The sequence below is a fragment of the Heterocephalus glaber genome, unplaced genomic scaffold (genome assembly GCF_053883595.1).
Source record: "Heterocephalus glaber isolate CG9 unplaced genomic scaffold, H.glaber_assembly_v1.0 deba00001689, whole genome shotgun sequence".
Lineage (NCBI taxonomy): Eukaryota > Metazoa > Chordata > Mammalia > Rodentia > Bathyergidae > Heterocephalus > Heterocephalus glaber.
Window position 1 is genome coordinate 13,646,797 of NW_028258414.1, and position 19,807 is coordinate 13,666,603.

The following is a 19,807-nucleotide window of genomic DNA, read 5'->3' on the forward strand; positions in this document are numbered from 1 at the left end:
ACGGAGAGTGACAAGCTGTCATAGAAGGTACATTTGAGAAAACAGAATCAAAAGGTAGGAAAAGTGGGGGCCGGGGACTTAGATCAGTTGTGGCGCCGCCTCCCTTGCAAGCGCAAGGTCCTGAGTTTGATCTTCAGTACCAAAAAAAAAAGGTAGGAAAAGTGGTTCATACAGATTAACAGTGCACCCTCCAGTAAAAATGGTTAGCTATTTGGAATGAAATGAAATGAAATCTTAGTTTTACTCCTGATTACACCAGAACAAATTCTAATGAATCAACAATTATGGAAACAGTTTTAAGAAAAATCTAACCATTAATGACTTTTTAAAAAAGCCTAGTGGTATGGAGGACTTTTAAACTTAACATGAAATCTAGAAGTCATAATTGGATTGCTTGATAAATTTGCCTACATAAAAATGAAAAGTAGGACCGGGGATTTAGCTCTGGTTCAGCTGCCTGCCTTGCAAGCACAACGTCCAGAGTTAGGTCCCTGGTATGGAAAAAAAAAAAAAAGTAGCTTTTAAACACCATTAAACATGTTGAAAAGTTAGGAAATGGGCGAAAGAGCAGTCCTGGAAGCAAAGGGTTACACTTTCTGTTCACATACTGGACTGTCAGTAGGGAGTAAGATTTTCACAAAAACATGCATTCATCTTCACTAATTAATACAACCCACATCCAAATATTCTGCCCTAGTACATGCGCCAAGATTTTCATTTATGGAACATCTGAGAGCCCCTCAGCAGTGTAAGGTTGGCTGTGTATTCCAGTACATGCTACAGTGAAATATTGTGCAAAAATGAAATGTGTGGATATATTTATTGATAAAGATGTCTTTTGGTTAGTGAAGATAGGTTATAAATTTGTGGTTCTGTTATTATTTATATGAAATTGTACACATGCATATGTATCTTTGTTTACATACAATGCAGGCTAGAATGCTAACCACAGTTTGAGGAGTCATTGTTTCTATGCAGTTACATATTGGATGATAGAAGTTTCTTCTTTATTGTGAGCATGAATATTTTATTAGACAAGGTGATTAATTGGCTTATGAATTGAAATTGTTAGTCTTTTTTTTTTTTTTTTTTTTTTTGGTACCGGGGATCGGACTCGTCATCTTGCGCTTTCGAGGCAGGTGGTGGCACCAGTGAGCTAAATCCCTGGCCCTGTTAGTCTTATTTGCTTATTTTTGGGTTTTTTTGAGACAGGGTCTCCCTATGAGGTTCAGGTTGGGCTCAAACTCACTAGGTAACCCTAGGTTGGCCTCAGACTCACCGTGATCTTCCTGTTTCATCCTGCCAAGTGCTGGGATTACAGGCATGGGCCAGCATAGCAGGTCTGTTAGGTTTTTTTTTTTTTTGTTAGTTTTAAAATTGGATAAAATTTGTAGGAAAGCATTTGGCTTTTTGCAGCAGATATATTCTGATTATCTGCATAGTAGACAACTTAATAAGCGCTTTGACATATACCCTGAAGAATACCTTGATTGAAAATACTGGAAATCTCTTTCAGTAATTTTTAAAATTGAGAACTTCTTGTTTGTATGTAGAAAACATCGTAGTTGTTGAAACCTGTGGTAAAACTAAAAATTGAACAGACTCTGCATTAATATCAGCCATTTGTATTGATTTACAGAGAAAATATGAATTGCTTTTCCAATCTTTAGAATATTAAGATATTTCAGGTGTCAGAAGCCCTATCTCAGCTGGGTGTGGTGGCACACAGCTGTAATCCCAGCACTCAGGAGGCTGAGGCAGGAGGATGGCTATGAGTTCGGAGCCAGCTTGGGCTGCATAGCAAGACCCTATCTCAAAAAAAGAAAAAAAAAGGAGCTGTGCCTCACTTGGATTCTTGGGAAACATTGCACTACAGATTTATTATTGTTTGTCAAAAGGTTTAAGGTTCAGGGCAGGAGATTTAGCTCAGAGGTTCCGCTGCCTGCCTCCCAAGCACAAGGACCTGAGTTTGATCCCTGGTACCAAAAAAAAGGAGTAGGAAAAGGTTTAAGGTTTTGTTAAAACCAGAGATAGTACCTGCCATAACATATTCTTGATATTTCAGATACTGAACTACATGTCTATATTTAGGGTTATGTTTATGAAGAACTAATTTGTCATCTATTTGGTATAAAAAATTTGCAGGTTTTTGTTGTTTTGGGCCCTAATGGGGATTGAATCCGGGGTCTTGTGTTTGCTAGGCAAGTGTTCTACCATGGAGGTACATCTCCAGCTCTTGATAAAAAATATTTTAAAATACAATTTTTTGTTTTCTCCTTGATCTTTTTTCTCAGTATATTAAAAATGTTTTTTGAAAGATTTATATATAGAGAGAGGGCCCGGGATTTAGCTCAGTGGTTCTGCTGCCTTCCTGGCAAGCGCAAGATCTCGAGTTCAATTTCCAGTACCAAAAAAAAAAAAAGATTATATAGAGAACAAATCTGTTGTGTAGAATGAGACACATTTTATTTTCAAAATGACTTTGGGAACAAGGTAGGCTTTGTTACTGGTTTACTAGAGCTAAAATATTTAAACTGGTTAACTGAAATTATTAATAAGATGGATTCATTTGTATAAATTACTGCCTAGTCTTTTAAAATACCATTATTCTTCAAAGGAAACACTAGCAATAGCTCAGCCAGCACAACTTTCATTTGTAGTACTCCTAACTTTTAGGACTCTTACATAAAAATGAATTTCTAAAAAGTCAAAAGCATAGCAAAAACTACCTTCACACACACACACACATGCATACACACAGCCACTGTTGGCTGATGTGTAACTATACTAGTCCTATCTCTGCACAGAAAGGTGAGGATCTTGGTTTATTTCAATCCATTGCTTTTTCTTGTAGAAAATGAGGGCTTTGGAGAGCTCTAACTGTGCTGTTGCTGGGCTCTCATCCTTTCTGTTTAAACAATGCAGGTACTTTGATGGAAACCTGGAGAAGCTCTTTGCTGAGTGTCATGTAATTAACCCAAGTAAAAAGTCTCGAACACGCCAGATGAATACAAGGTCATCAGCACAGGATATGCCTTGTCAGATCTGCTACCTGAATTACCCTAACTCGGTGAGTATCTGGTAGTTTAAGGCTAGCACTGACTATTTCATTATTTAGGCAAAAGATAACCAGGGGTCTGGGGAGCAGTATCTTAACATCCAGTAATCTATCAGTCTATTAAATATCAGGAAAGGATGAGAAACAAGAACTGATTCCCTGGATTGCCACACCTCAAACCCTTTTTGAAAGCAGTTTGTACAAGTTCTTACCACACACCTAATTCTTTCCTCAGTTTACCACCACCATGATGAGAATTGTGTGATAGGTAGACAGTAAGCTATGAAATTCCAAATTAAAATAGTTTTGAAACTTCAGATTTCTTTTTAAGTATCCAAAACCCCTATAAAATGTTATTTATTTATTTTACTTATGGGGGGCCTTGTTTTGAAACAGGGTCTTGCTATGTAGTCCAGGTTAGCCTCAAACTCATGGCGATCCTCCTGCCTCAGCCTCCCAAGTGCTGTGATTACAGGCGTGTGACACCATGCCCGGCAGTATTTATTGTTTTTTTGAGTCAGGGTCTGGCTATGTAGTTTAGGTTGCCTTAAATTCACTGTGTAGTCCAGGATAACCTTGAACTTATGATCCTCCTGCCTCAGCCCCCCAAGTGCTTGGATCACAGGCATGCGCCACCATTCGGGGATAAAATATTTTAATACTGTTTGCTAGTCAACTTTCAGGAATCATCATAAGAAACTTTTCAGTTACACAAATCCATTCTGATAGATTCTTAATCTAAAAATAATGACATTAGAACAGATATTAAATCAAATATGCACCTTAAAATTTTTTGAGTTAAAATAGTTTAGTAAGAAATTTTAGGTTTAGGGCCAGGGATTTAGCTCAGTGGTTCTGGCACCTGCCACGCAAGCGTAAGGTCCCAAGTTTGAACCCCAGTACGGGAAAAAAAAAATTGCTTAATTTTGTAAGTACTGTTTTGTTTTGCTTTTTTTTTTTTTGGAACTGGGGATCAAACTCGGAACCTTGTGCTTGTGTGGCAGGCGCCGGAACCACTGAGGTAAATTCTTTGCAGTACTGTTTTGTTGATATCTTCATTTAATAGTTAAGCAGTGCTTCATAATAATTATACATACTAGGTTTTTGGCACCGGTATTATATTCATGCATTTATAGTTGTTCCACTGTTTATCTTAGAATTTTTATATGTTGCTAGAGAAGCTTATTTGAATGGAGTTGATCCGCTCAATTGTATAATTGGTTAGAAACAAGGCTTTTTTTTTTTTTTTTTTTTTTTTGGCAGTATGGGGGATTGAACTCAGAACTTTGTGCTTAAGGGCCAGGTGTGGCACCACTGAGCTAAATCCCTAGCCCTAGAAACAAAATTTTTAAAGAAGAAATTTAATTACCCTTAAAGAAATAGAATGATGGGTGAGTTAAAGTAATTTAGTAGAAAAAGTGTTGAACCTAATTTCTGAATTCTCATGTTCTGATCATAGATCTAACATTAAGTATTTGGTTTGGGGGAAAAGTAAACCATTTAATCTCATCTGAGTTTCAGTTGCTTACCTTTCAAATGAGTTGACGGGGATATTCTTTTAGATCTCTTGCAGCCTGAGTATTGTATCATTTCCCTTCTCTTAAATTACAAATCCTAACTTATTTATAAAAGCAATCAGTATTACTATTAAAATATATTCAGATTATTTACTTATTTTTCTTTTTTTGAGAGCGTTTTGCTGTGTAATTCAGGTGGGCCTCAAACTCGAAGCAGTCCTCCTGCCTCAGCTTCCCCAGTGCTGGGGCTACAGGCATGCACCACCATACCTAGTTTAAATTCAGAGTTTTACCATATGTCCTAACTCTGTTTGGGTACTGAAGCTAGCTGTTTACATATATCCTGTACAACTTTCTCAGTTCCCTTGATGTAATCCACCAGTATCAACAAACTAGAATTGAAAATTGTCGCTGCAGATTTGGGACATACAGCTTTGGTATACACTTGTATCTGATAATGTATTCATCCAACATACCAGGTACTATTCTAAGTTTTAAAAACATAATGGGGAATAAATAAAAACATAATTCCTGTCTTCATGGTAAGTGCTTTATGAGGGCAGATACATGATACAGTAGGAACATGTTAGAGGGGCACATACTTGAGTTTTTGGTTAGACAAGACCACCCACAGAAATTGCTATGTAAAATAACCTCTGAAGGGATGGTAGTTAGGGAAACCAAGAAAATGTAGCCATATTGAAACCAAAGAAAGAGAATGTGATTTCAAGAATGGACTAGTGCTGGGGTAGGGGGATGTATCTCAGTGGCGTCACATCTGTCTTGCAAGCCCAAGGTCCTGAGTTTGATCCGCAGTACCGGAAAAAAACAGAAATAAATAAAAAGTTATAAAGAATGGACTAGTGCTGAAAGTTTCAGAGAAAGAATTCAAAAGTGAATTTGAAATTAGCCAGCAGTTTACTGATGACTTTGGGAAGTTATTTTAAGGAGCATGGTAGTATTAGAAACCAGACTGCAGGGGGATCAGTAGTGTAGCAAGAAACGCCAACCATGTTACTCTTGAAAGGAAATCTGGTGAGTGAGTGAGTGGCAGGACAAGATAACAAAAGGAGCAGAGTGGTTTGACAAGTAAGCTAGTGTTATAAAAACTGTGCTAAGGTTTATGAAAAAATAGTCACGACAGAACTTGCTCTGCTCTGCTCTTCTCTTCTCACTGAAGAGACTTTTTTTTTTGGTACCAGGGATCGAACTCAGGACCTTGCACTTTCGAGGCAGGCAGCGGAACCCCTGAGCTAGATCCCCAGCCCTGCTCTTCTCTTCGCACTTGGGTCCTTGTGGTTGCGGGGCAGGCGGCGGAACCACTGAGCTAAATCCCTAGCACTTCTTTTCTCACAATTTTATCACTGATATAGGAGGATAGTTTTTTGTTTTGTTTTGTTTTTTTGGTACCAGGGATTGAACTTGGGTCCTTGTGCTTGCCCAGCAGGCGGTGAAACCACTGAGCTAAATCCCCGGCCCTACAGGAGGATAGTTTTAACTTTTATTTATTTTTTGGTATCGGGGATCGAACTCATGGACTTGCATTTGTGAAGCAGGCACAGTGCCACTGAGCTAAATCCCCGGGCATTTTGTTTTGTTTTCAGTCCTGGTCAAACCCAGGGCCTTTGCCTGTGTTTTGCCACTAAGCTCCATCCTCCCCCCCAACTACTTCAGTTCCAGATGTAATTGTCACCTGAAATTCTTTATGAAGCTTTATTTTATTAATTGGATGAGTGATTACTTAGTAACTCTGATGTTTCACTTACAGTACTCTATTTATAATTTCCTTTTAATTACTTACCTATTCAGTACCTTTGTCCTTCTAGAAAGTTTTAGCATTATACTGTGCCACATGAAAATAGGTTGTTAAATAAATGCCACTTTTTTCTTCTCTGTGGAGGTCAGGTTACAGGGTCTTACTATGCAGTTCAGGCTGGCCGGCTGTGAACTCGTTATAGTCTTTCTGCCTCAGCCTCCCAAGTGCTGGGGTAACAGGCGGACACCACCATGCCCAGATAAATAAATGCTTTTGATAGTTTTCTGGTACTTTGGAGTTATGTGTCCCAGAGTATTCCTGCCTTGAATTTTGTAAGACTTTGGAATGCTTTGTAAATTCACTCACTTCCTGGCTCTCTCATGTGTTTCTTAAACATGGCAATTGTTACTCATTTTGTAATGTTTTGATTCGAAGTAGTTTAAGATTAGTTGTACTAATTCATCGTTCTGCTAGGAAGTATGTATAACTTAGGCTCCTACTGCATCTCATGTTCATGAAATAATTTTTATATTCTAAGACTAAGATGTTAATTGGATAAAGGCAGAGTAAAAGATTATAAAAGGGGAGAGGTTCACTGTCCCATCCCCCACCTTGAAATCCTGTGGAATCTTTTTTTTTTTTTTTTTTTGAGACAGGGTCTCGCTGTGTAATTCAGGCCTCAGACTCATGGGAATCCTCCTACCTTAGTCAGTCTCCCGAGTGCTGGGATTACAGGCGTGCGCCACCATGCCTGGCATATCTGCTACATTTTACAAGCAAAGTGACTTTCAATTTTAGAGATTGCCTGTTTCTGATAGAAGAAATATAATTCTTAATGTTATGAGTGTTGCTTATGTAAAGTGGCAGACAAGAGACATGAGTGAAACCTTTAATATTTTCACAATGGAGCCATGATTCAGACATTTTACTGCCAGGCAGCTTGAACCACTGGTGGTGGTACATTCATCCCATTGAATGACTTTTTATTAATTTTATAGTAAAAAGACCATGAAAAGTGATCAGGTCCATTTGTATCACCAGTGGTACAAGTCACCTGATGAGAGTCATGCATGTACCACTGTGGTTTAAGCTGCTGGGAACTTGTTAAGAGTAGGCATTATTTTAGACCCTTTCTTCAAGACTACTAATGTCTGTTACTGATATTTCATAAATCCCTAATTGTGTTTTTTTGATTGGCTTTATGATTTAAAGAAATTAATGAGCCATAATCCAGTTTCCTGAGGTAGGGGGAAAGCCGAACAGCCATGTGGGTGAGCACAAGGTTGTAAAGGAACAAACACGTCAAAGGACAAAGAGGGAAAATATCCAGAAAGACTTATGGTAATGGTACTGCTTTCTCTGGCACAGTGAATATATGTACCTAGCACCTGTAATCCCAGCACTCAGGGGGCTGAGGTAGGAGGGTTGCTGCAAGTTCAAGGCCAGCCTGGGCTGAAAAGTGAGTTTAAGGCCAGTCTGAACTACATAGCAAAACACTGTCTCAAAAAAATAAAAAAGTTTTTAAAAATATTGCACTTAGGCCGGGGATTTAGCTCAGTGGTTTCGTTGCCTGCTGTGCACAAGGACCCAAGTTCGATCCCTGGTACAAACAAAAAACCAAAAAACTGCACTTAGACCATAGAGGAGGTTTTGTTTTATCTTTATCTTATACAGGCATGTGTGATTTATTTCTCTAATTTATCTTTTTTAATCTTGTTCTCTCAGTGAGAACAAATCCTTTTTTTTTGTATAGGGGATTGAACTCAGGACCTTGTGCTTGCAAGGTAGGCGGCGGAACCACTGAGCTAAATCCTCGGCCCCAAGAGAACAAATCTTTTTTTTTTTAAATGAAAAATGCTTTATTTTAATCTTTTATTTATCTTTTCAGTCTTCTTTTGTAATGGACCCTATACTAGAAGTATAAAATGTCTGGGATTCCCGGTAATCACTTAGTAGTCTTCCTTGTGACCATTAGTCTCTCAGTCTTACGGATTCTTTTTAAAATTTATTACAGTAAAAGATACATTACCTTTAGTTCTCCTCAAAATGTTAAGGAATCTTATTTTGAAAAAGAATGAAGCAGCATGTGTATATGTTTTAACTTTTGAGTAAAACATTTTAGAATTGTTGATAGCTTCACCATTATTTGTCACTAGAATGTTTCTTCTCATTATAGCCTTGAAAATCAAAGAATCTCCCTTAGTGATCCAGTAATAAGTTGGTACAAAATCTGCTTCACTGACAGGAAATAATGAGATAATTCTTTTAAAGTTTACATGAGCTTTGTATGTAATTCTGTCTGTAAAACCTCTCAGGAGTTTGGTAGGTTTCTTTCTGTGGCTACTTCTTTGCATTTTAAAAATAGAGTTGACACACTATATTTATTGAATTTTCTGTCCTGACCTTTTGAACGTAATGTCAGAAGCCTAATGCTAGAAATCTCATAAACATAGTTCAAATATTAGCCAATTAGAAATGTTGTAGAACAAAAAGGATCAATTATTAGAGCAACAAAGCGAGTAAGAGTTAGAATAAACTTGGCAAGAAATGTGAAAGGTCCATGTGAAAAGAAATGTTAAATACTGATAGATAAAAGGATGACTTGAATGTTTGTGAAGATAGAAGAGTAGACAGAACTAGGCATGGTGGCTCACACCTGGAATCCCAGCACTCAGGGAGGCCAGGAGCATTGCAAGTTCCAGCCCAGCCTGGGCAACTTAGTGACGTCGCCAGACTCTGTCTCAAAGTAAAAAAAGGCTGGGAATGAGGCTCAATGGAAGGCCCTGGTTTCAGTCCCCGGTACCAAGGTGAGGGTGGGGGAGAGCAAGGTGAGGGCAAATCCTGCTGATGCAATAGTAGGCAGAGCAGTGGTGCAAGGTAGTGTCCAGTGAGCATGAGAATTTAATGTAAGTATTATAGAGGAGGCATTTCAAATAAGACAGCTTATTCGGTAAATGATATTGGAACAACCTGGTGTAGGAAGCTAACTTTATACCCCAAAGCTAACTTTATACCTAGCTCCTTAGATCAAAATTACTTAGTCATATGTAAGTAAAATCCTTTTGCATGGCAGAAGTATATGAATGTCCAGAATGAAGCTGAGTGAAAATTTTCCATTCTTACAAATGGTGAATTTCTTAAGTAAAAAGTCACCCTAAATCGTTGAGGAACAACCTGGTGGAAAATGAGCAAAATAAAGACAGCCTCAAGTGTTCTTGCATATGTTGAAACTTCTCTCATTATAAGAGAAATTCAGATTAAAATTAGTGAAGTTGGTTTTGTTTTTTGCCTGTTAAGGTGGCAGAGATCAAGGAGTTGAATCATGCATCGCAGTGGCACAGGTGTAAAAAGCCATGTGCCTTCACATAGTACACATTGCTGCCACCTCTTTGCAGGGAAGCCTGGTAGTCTCTGACAAATTGAAAATGAATACTTGTTGTATTGTCACTTCTACACTTCTGTTCTTAGGTATAGGCATGTTATCACAAAGATGTGTATGCAGACTATGTGGAGAATAGTAGTGAAAAAAGTCTCAATGCCCGTTAATAGACTCTTTAAAAAGCTTTAGTGCTTTCCTTGAGACTGAAAAGGGGCACATTGCTTGGGTACCACTGTGGGGCCACCAGCAGAAGTCTATTACATTTTTTTTGTTTTTTAACCAAAACAAGGTACAGAAGAGACCACAAGACTCTCAAACTGTATGTGTAGATTGTAGCAACCCTGGAAATAATGTGTAAGAAATGGGACTGGGTATATGAAACAGGACACAGGGGATGGAGATGACAGGGACTTATTTTTCAAAATTAACTAACATTATAAAAAGAAAAAAAAAAACTTCTCCTAAATTCTTAAGACGTGGAGCCTGTGTTGCCCAGGCTGAAGCACAGTGGGTATTCAGATGCACTGACCCACTCCTGATACCTAGTCTGGATCCCTGGCCGGGGAGGGATGCAGAGCTCACTCCTCCCCTCCAGTGATCTTCCTGTCTCAGCCTCCCAAGTAACTGGGGCTACAGGCATGTGCCACTGCACCTGGCTTTTTAAATATGTCTTAGCCATGAACTTGTATTATTTATTCAATTAAAAATAATGTAGTAATAAATAATGTAAAATATTCTTAAGCAAAAACAAGACAGCCATTATTTGAATCTTTTTTAAAAAGATGCAGGGCCGGGGATTTAGCTCAGTGGTTCCGCTGCCTGCCTCGCTAGTGGAAGGACCTGAGTTCGATCTACAGTACAAATAAATAAATAAATAAATAAATAAAAAAGATGTAATTCAGCAGCCAGTAACAATACCATTATACTTTGTTTGACCATCTCTCAAGTTCTTAACATTTCAAATTAAGTAATCAAGAATAGAACAGGGGTGGGGATATAGCTCAGTGATTCCTGCACCTGCCTCAAAAGTACAAGGTCCCAAGTTCGATCCCCGGTACAAAAAAAAAAAATTAAGAATTTGCCTGTTCTGGTCCTTTCATATACATGGAATCAAACAACATGTCTCGTTTTGGCTTTCATTTAGCGTAACAGTTTCAAGGTTTGTCCATGATGTGTTAGTGCTTTATTCCTTTTTGTGACTAAGTGCTACTCCATTGCATCTTATGCATTCCACATCTTAACCCAGCAATCAGTTCAGAGGCATCTGTTGTTTCCCTTTTTTGGCTAATACAATGGATGCTACTACGAACACTTGTGTAAATTGTTTTTAATAGATGTGTGTTTTCAGTTCTTTTTGATATATTTTACCTAGGAGTAGAATTTCTGTATCATATAGTCAGTCTTATGTTTAATATTTTGAGGCACTGCCTGATTCCCAAATTTGAGGCACCATGTTACATTTCTGTCAGCAGTGAATGTGTAAGGCTTCCAGTTTTTCCAAAACCTAACCAATACTTGTTATTATCTTGGGTTTCTTTTTTCTTGGCTGTCCTACTGTGAGGTGGTATCTCATTGTTGGTTTGATTTACATTTCCATGATGGCTGATGATACTGAGCATCTATTTTGGTACATGATAGAATCTTACCTTTAACACAAACTCCTTATTGTCACCAACTTTCCTGCAGTTTGTAAATGTCTACCACAGATGCATTTATCATTAGTTCTGGGGCCAGGGATTTAGCTGTTAGGAGTCAATTTATTTTTGTCTTTGTTTGTTTTTTTGGTACTAGGGATCGAACTCAGGACCTTGCGATTGCCAGGCAGGCGCTTTGCTGCTGAGCCAAATCCCTGGCCCCCATTTATTTTTGTCAGATTGGATATTTTAGCCACTTTGAGAAATGTAATCTAATAAAGCCTTGAGTTTATGGTGATTTTTCTGATAATATTTTTGTTAAAGTTCATGGTTTACTTTTGTTGCAGTATTTCACTGGCCTTGAATGTGGGCATAAGTTTTGTATGCAGTGCTGGAGTGAATATTTAACTACCAAAATAATGGAGGAAGGCATGGGACAGGTAAGAATGTCAATTTGATTTTCTGTTTTTGTTGAATTTCCTATGGTGTTTAGACCCTTGTGTAAATATAAACAGGTGAAATTTCTGGACAATGAATTCCATGGACAACATTTTCTAGATTAAAACTACTAAAAGATACCTGTGGGTTTTTTTGTGTTTTTTTTCTGTTTACAATATGATGTTCCAATTAAAGATCAGATCTAGGTAGTTTCCTGAGCAGCAGTGGTGTTGGCATTTATCAGGCTAAACTTATTATAGTTTGCTTTTACTTTTCAAATTTTCTGTTAAACCAATTACTCAGGTCAGCAATTCTAGCTACTACCACCACATGCACGCGCATGCACACACACACACACACACACACACACACACACACACGCACGCACACGCTTTAAATAGAAAGGGAAGGATTGAGCTCCTTTAAACATTAAAATATCTCCAGAACCTAGCAAAGTGCCTGGCAATGGTAAGCATTCAGTAAATATTTGTTGAATGAAGACATAGTTTAAATTTCAATCTTTTTCAGACTATTTCGTGTCCTGCTCATGGTTGTGATATCTTAGTGGATGACAACACAGTTATGTAAGTATTTTTGGTAGATTCTGCATGTTGAATATTGGTTAGCTGATTAAACCAAATTAGCTTTCACTAAGCACTTCAAATGAGGTGACCTTTTAAAAGTCTGAAGAGACTTTCTAATTTACATTTTTTTGGTAGTACAAAGACACATTTGTAACTCGGTTAAAAAGCCCAGTGTCTATTCTGGTAAATTTGGTGACACATGGTAGCTAGATTTGGTAACCCCTAGAATGAAAGAAATAGGGCATGTCAATGTGATAGTTGAAGTCAGATTAAAAGGAATGTGGGGGGGTTGTTGTGGAGATTTATTATATGAGTACCTGTGCAGGTTTAAGGGGAAAATCAGGAGCAGACAGATCTCAGTGTAAGTCTGCTCCCTGGTAAAGGAGAGAAAGAAAAAAGATTTCAATCTTTTTCTAATAAGAACTCTTAGGACTCAGATTTCTTGTAGAGGAATGCATTAAGCAGGAAAATGCTGGGCTCTGGGCCTTTTGCTGTGTTCAGTCACCGGCTGGGACTAGCCAGGAAGAGTGTGGCCTCTGTTGGAAGTCAGCTGTGGAGCTCATAGGCACTGCAGCAAGAGGCCATCATCATTTAACTACTCTCCTTGTGAAAAGCTCCTCTTTTGAAGGGAAAAAGATACTTGGGAGGGAAAAAAAAATAGTAGGTTGCAGAGCCTGGAGTAAAATCCCAGCATGCTTAGTTCCTGGTCAGCACTATTTCAGTAACCTCAAGTTACCTGATTGACTTCATTCCAGGATGACAAACTGGAATTTTGATAATTCAGAATGAATTGTGTAATTAGTCCTAAATAATTGCCTACACAGAAAGGTACATCTTCAGTGAAAGATATTTATGAGTAAATTTATGAGTAAATTTCTTTTCTTTTTCTTTTTTGGTAGGGGGATCAAACTTGGGACCTTGTGCTTTCGAGGCAGGCGGTGGCACCCCTGAGCTAAATCCCCAGCCCTGTTTTTTAATAAAAATCACTATTTCTACTTTCTTAGCATTAGTCTAGTTTGATGGCTTTAGAACATATTTATTGTTGTTAGAGGCCCTGCATTAATCCTTTCTCTCTCTGAAAGTTGGCTAGCAAAACAAGTCACATATCATCTTGAAGTACCACCTTTCTTCCAGTTGTCTTTGTCTGTTCTCTGATGCTTTCTGATCCTTTATATTATTTCATCAAAACAATAGTTTTGTTGGGTGTGGTGGCACACACGCTTGTAGTCCCCTTGCCCCTTGTAATCCTACTGCCTGGAAGGCTGAGGCAGGAGGATTAACATAAATTCAAGGCCAGCCTGGGTTGGGGACCCTGTCTCAAATAACAAACCGCCACAACCTAACAGTTTTAAGCTGGGTATGGAGGGCCATGCCTATAATCCTAAAACTAAGGAGGCTAAGGCAAAGGATCACTGCAAATTCAAGGCCCACTTGGCTAGCCTGCACTACATAGTGAGACCATGTCTTGCAAAAACAAAAAAGTTTTATTATACAATTTCATCAATACAGATCATTGGATCCTTTCATTCATTCCACAGACATTTACTGGGAGCCTGCTTGCTAGCACATATGCACAGGGGGACAACAAACTAAAATATAGTGCCTTCCCTCAAGAGGTTCACAGTAATAACTGTAGTGCAAGAGTTCAAGTTTAAAATATATATTTATATTCACACCACCTGCTAGTCAGAAACAAATTGTTCTTCCTGAAGCATGTAAGGAGAGTAACATAGAAGGGTTGAAAGAGGAGAAGCTAAGTATTAATTAAAGAACCTTAGTATTTTTTAGTAGGTCATGAACTTCTCTATTCTGGGGCTAGAGCACAAAGTATGAGTTTAGGAGAGATGTCAAGGAAGAGAGTTTGATAGTTTTTAGTTTATTTGCCATAAATGTTAAGATTGCTATGTTTGTTATATTGCCCAGGCCAGTCTCAAACTTGTGATTTTTCTGCCACAGCTTTCTGAGTAGCTGACTATAGCATGTACCACTATGCCCAGCCTGAGTCTCTGTTGATTTCATCATTAATTTTTAAAAATCAACATAATTTCTTTAATTCTTTGATCATATTTGTAATAGCTGTTTAGAGGTCTTTGCTAGCTCCAAGTCCTTGGCTCCCTCAGAGTTCTCCTGACTGTTTTTTCTTTAAGAGTATTTTCTTCCTGTCTATTGTGTAAATTTTAATTGAAAAAGACATTTTTATGTTATAAACTCTGTGTTTTCTATGTCTGTTTACCTATTCCCTCATACGCTCCCTCCCTGGTATCTTTATCCTTCTGCAGTGTACAGCTGTTCATAGCTTTGCTCATTTCTAAAATTTTTTACTTTTTAACCCACTTTCCTAATGGTCACTCCTTTGTGTAACAAATTTTACTCGAAACATACTCAATCCATAAGTCTTCTAGTCTTTGTAGATGACTCTGAGGTCTGGCTGGGGGAATGCATTTAAAGTTGGAGCCGGCTCTCAAGTCTCATTTCACTTTGACTGTTTGCTGGACTCTTTCTCCTCTGCACAGCTTACATACTTGCCAGGCCAGTTGTGGCAAACCTATAGCATGCATGCTGTAGTGGGCACACAAGAGCCCCTTCTCTGTCACCCCAGTGAGCCAAGTCACCCCAGTATCATCCCAACAGCTCACCATTCAGGTTTAATTGCAGTGTTGGCACTTGTGCTAAACAGGTGGGTTTTGCATTGTGGTTTGGGCACTTGGTCTTTGAAAGGTTCACCATCACTGTCCTAGGTGTTTGTTGGAAATACTCAGATTTCTGACTCCAAGTGAGAGCTCTTGTGAGCTTGGGACCTTCACATCTCCCTGCCTGTCTGGCAACTCCATGTATGTGTCCATCCCAGCTTACCACCTCCTCCATCACCAAATATACTTGCTCTTCCTTCTCAGTATAAAGCAAGGTGATACTATGTATTAGAGACTTTCCTGGAACTACAACCCTTGGTGATACCCCTGATTGATTTTTCTCCTGCACCTCCCGTGGTGACCTTTGCAACCACGTTCTGTCAGTTCCACATCTCCACAACCTAATTCCTGTTAAATCTGTCCATTTCTCTCTCTTACTGCCACTAACATGATCCACACCATCATGGGTTCTTAGATGGAAATTTGTTGCTGGTGCCCAAGTGGTTCCCTCACGCCTAGCTAGTTTCATGACCTTGCAGTTCTTCATAGATTGATTTCCATTGTCCTCCACTGTCCACTGAGCAGCTTCATCTGTGTTTTCTCACATTCTGTGTTAGAGCCATGTAGACCTTGGATGCCTTAATTACTGTGCATTTTATTTGCATCTGGTTTTGTTTGAATTTTTTCTCTACTGCCTCCTTCCTGGCTTTCTCTCTCACAACACTCTGCTGGGGTTTTTGTTGTTGTTGTTTTAACCCATTCATCCTCATAGTCATCGTGTAGGCCTGAGTTTAGAGTTTTGTTTGGTCAGACATCTTGTATATACACTTACAGCCCTTCCTCCTCATTGCACTTAATATTATTTATATTTCTTTATTAAGCTGCTTTGCATATTTAACCGTTCAGGATATGTGGCTCTAAGTTTGGAAAAACTGCACTGAAGTACTTAGATGTCTCAGTTCTTTTTAAAGAATCTATGGGGCTGGAGATTTACCTTAGTGGTTCCGCTGCCTGCCCTGCAGGCCCAAGGACCCAAGTTCGATCACGGTACCAAAAAAATAAAGAAGAATCTATAATTCCCTTTTATTATTGTTGTTGATGGTGCTGGATATTGAACCTAGGGCCATATGTGTGCTAATGCTCTACCCTGAGTTACAGCATCTTCCCAGCTCTTCAAATCTTCATTGTTGTAATTGAATGGATTCTTCTTTAATTCCTTAGCAACTGACATTTAATAGGCATGTGTCCTTGAGTAAATAACTGAACATATATTTTTCTCCATTGCCTTCATAAACATAAGCCATCTTTGATTTGTGTTACAATACCATCAAGGCTGTTGGGCATGGTGGGGTTTCTCTGTGCAGTGGCCTCTTAACAATTATACCTCCAAAGGAATGAAAGTAACAGTATATCTTGAGTACTGTCTAACAGATTTATCCTTGATGCTTGAAACTAATAAAAATTATTTCTCTAAATTATGTATCATTTGTCACCAAATAAATTTTTCTGTTCATCATAGGAATTGTTCCTTTTTTTCCCATTTATTTTTTTAGTAACTAAGTTTCTTTTACCATATATAGCTCGTCTAATCTTAGGGAACATAAAGGTACCTTGTACAGTATCAACAAAATCTTTCAAGACTTCCAAATAGTGTATTTAGTTTCATCTTTTTTTTTTTTGGTACCGGGGATCAAACTCAGGTCCTTGTGCTTGCGCAGCAGGCGGCAAGACCACTGAGCTAAATCCCTGGCCCTAGTTTCATCTTGAGTGTTAGTATAAACCTAGAATTGTGATAATCTGATTCAACATCCCATGCAAGCTTGCCTTAAAAAAAGTAGGATTTATTTTCACATATGGTTTTTAGAAAGAGAGATGGTGGCATAAATTCATTGCCATTAATTCTATCTATTTATGTATTTATGTATTTATTTATTTATTTATTTTGAGACAGGGTCTCACTGTGTAGTCCAGGCCGGCCTTGAACTCACTGTGTAGCCCAGGCTGGGCTGAAACTCGTGGGCCTCCTGCCTCAGCCTCCCAAGTGCTGGAATCATAGCTGTGCACCATCATGCCTGGGTTGATCTTTAGTAATTAAGTAAGATTTTGTAGTTTGTGCTATTTGAGGAAAGGGTCAAACTGTATTTCAACATGTATGCTAATCACATTACAATGAGAAAACATTCTTTGACTAATGATAGGCCCAATTTGCTATATATTGATATTTCATTTTTAAAATTTAGCCCTAAAATACATTAAAGTATGTTTGTTTTATTGCCACCCACGTCAAGGTGTAGAATTTTCCTAGTACCCAGAAAACTCATCCCTGTACACCTTTCCAGTCCAGCAGCCATCTTGTGCTACTTAGGGGCATTGAGATATATGCATGTTGTTTGTGTTTTCGTTTTTTATTGTTACCGTACAGTATTCCAAGTACAGTTGGAGTTATTTGGCTGGTTTGTTTGGTTTGGGCTAGCATGAAAAACCTACAGAAAATATTCTGTATGTCTTTTGGCTGACATGCACTGATTTTTTATTTACTATTTTTTAGGCACAGAATTTATGGAGAATGCTTTGATAACATGTGACTTTATACAGTGTTGCTTATCTCATAGTGGAGTATGTTGAATGCCCAGTTATTTCTCCACAAGGAAAAAAAGAGTGACCTCAGTATTCTGAGTAGAGCTCGGTGTGGTGGCATATGCCTGTGATCCCAGCACTTGGGAGGCTGAGACAGGAGGATCACTGCAGGTTCAAGGCCAGTCTGAACTACACAGTGAGTTCAAGGCCAACCTGAACTAGATAGGGGACCCTTTCTCAAAAGAAAACAAAACAAAATTGTAAGTAGGAAATTCAGCACAAAAGCTACATAGTACACTATTTTAGAATGTAGTGTTAAGAGATCAGGGTTCAAGTTCACCGTGAAGTAGTTTCCTAGTTTTGTTTTAATGTGAAATGAACCAGTTTTTCAAGTTGGGCTGGTCAACAAGGTTATAGGTAGGGAATAGATTACTAATGACCATTAGTAATTTAAACTTGAAAACGTTTCTGAATTATAGATACAAACAGAGACTGAAGGAAGGCAAGGAAGAATTGGAGGGTGCCTGAAGCAGTTTGTAGACATTCATAAGTCATAGTGTGTCCTTGGCTTTTACTCCGTTTATTTGAACAGAGGATTACTCTTGACTGCTCGTGTTTGAAACAAAACTAAAAACAGATCAGGTAGACTATTGCAGCAGTCCAGGCTAGGAGATGATGGTGGTTTGGGTCAGAATGGAGGCAGTGGAGATGATGAGAAATGGTTGGATTTGGGATGTATTTTCAAGTTGGAATCAGGTTAAATATGGGGTATAAAAAAGGAATGAGGGCCGGGGATTTAGCTCAGTGGTTTCGCCGCCTGTTTCGCAAGCTCAAGGACCCAAGTTCGATCCCTGGTACCAAAAAGAAGGAACGAGTGAGGGATGACTACAAGATCATTTTGGCCTTTGTGCCCAGATGAGTTCAGATGACTTAAAGGTTATTTTAATTTCTGTAATAAATTTTTTTTTTTTTTTTGCATCAGGGATTGAACTCCAGACCTTGCGCTTGTGAGGCAGGTGGTGGCACCACTGAGCTAAATCCCCGGCCCTCTATAATAAAATTTTAGCCAATATTTATAATAAAGATGTTGATCACATTGTCATACATAACATCTCCAGTCCAAATGTCCAACGATAGAAGATGAAATCTAATGTACCCATTAAAATGGTTTTTATGCTGAAGGACCAGGGTTCGAAACTCCAGCACTGCAAAAAATAATGGGGTGAGGTTGTGAACTATTTTAATGATACCAAAAGTGCCTATAATAATATTAGTGGAAAAAAAATAAAATAATTTTAGTGGAAAAACTAAGGTACAACATTATATGTAGTAAATGTTCTATTTTAAATAATCATACATTTACAAAAAGAAAGCCCAGATTCATATGAGTGTGAAGTGGTTATTCCTCCTGACTGATAGTTACAGGTGATTTTTAAAAATTTCCTTCTTTATATTTGTGTATATAATTTGTACTGTATATTGAGGGAAAACTTTGGTATTTTTATCAGAACAAAATTGCAATATAATGGAGATTTACTCAAGTTGCTAAATAAGCATAAGACCCCATTTAGCATTTGGCATTCTTTTGAAACTCCCTGTGTTTAGTCACATGTTTTCAAATCATGGTTTTCATTTAACACTTTTGTTAAAGTGAGGTATTAGCCTCAAACTCAAGGGGATTAAATGCATTTACCACTTGCTCAGCATGTAGGGGTTCAGTAGAAGCCAATTTGTTTACTTGAGAGCTGCCTTCCAGTCCATTTAATATGTATGTATATATTCACTTCATTATGTATGTTCAGTGTGTATTTCAAGTTCTGTTGGCATAATAACTTTTTTTTTTGGTTCGGGAATCGAACTCAGGTCCTTGCACTTGCGAGGCAGGTGGCAGAACCACTGAGCTAAATCCCTGGCCCCGTAATAACTTTTTTTTTTTTTGGGTACTGGTGATCGGACTCGGGACCTTGCACTTTCGAGGCAGGTGCTGGAACCACTGAGCTTAATCCCCAGCCCCCATGATAACTTTTTGACACAGGTGATGCCAGCAAGTCTTTGTCAAGATAGTGAGCTTATTAATGACAGAACACTTGTTTTCTTTTTTTTTTTTTACTTGTTTTCTTGAGAGTGCCTGTTCTCAATGATGGGACATCACTTTTTCTTCTCTGTTAGAAGCTAAGCTAAGATAGAAACTGTGGCTTGGTAACTGCCTGGCCCTTGCTCTCACCAGGCCTGGT

General features: G+C 38.4%; 1 protein-coding gene across 1 annotated transcript in view; it reads left to right on the top strand.

Moving 5' to 3' along the window:
• Positions 1-19,807, top strand: part of Arih1 (ariadne RBR E3 ubiquitin protein ligase 1) — an 89,506-nt gene that overhangs the window by 47,429 nt on the left and 22,270 nt on the right. Inside the window, exons 3-5 of the mRNA XM_004855521.4 lie at positions 2,926-3,070; positions 11,692-11,784; positions 12,311-12,366. Coding sequence (XP_004855578.1) covers positions 2,926-3,070; positions 11,692-11,784; positions 12,311-12,366 — 294 coding nt within the window. The remainder of the gene's footprint in view (positions 1-2,925; positions 3,071-11,691; positions 11,785-12,310; positions 12,367-19,807) is intronic.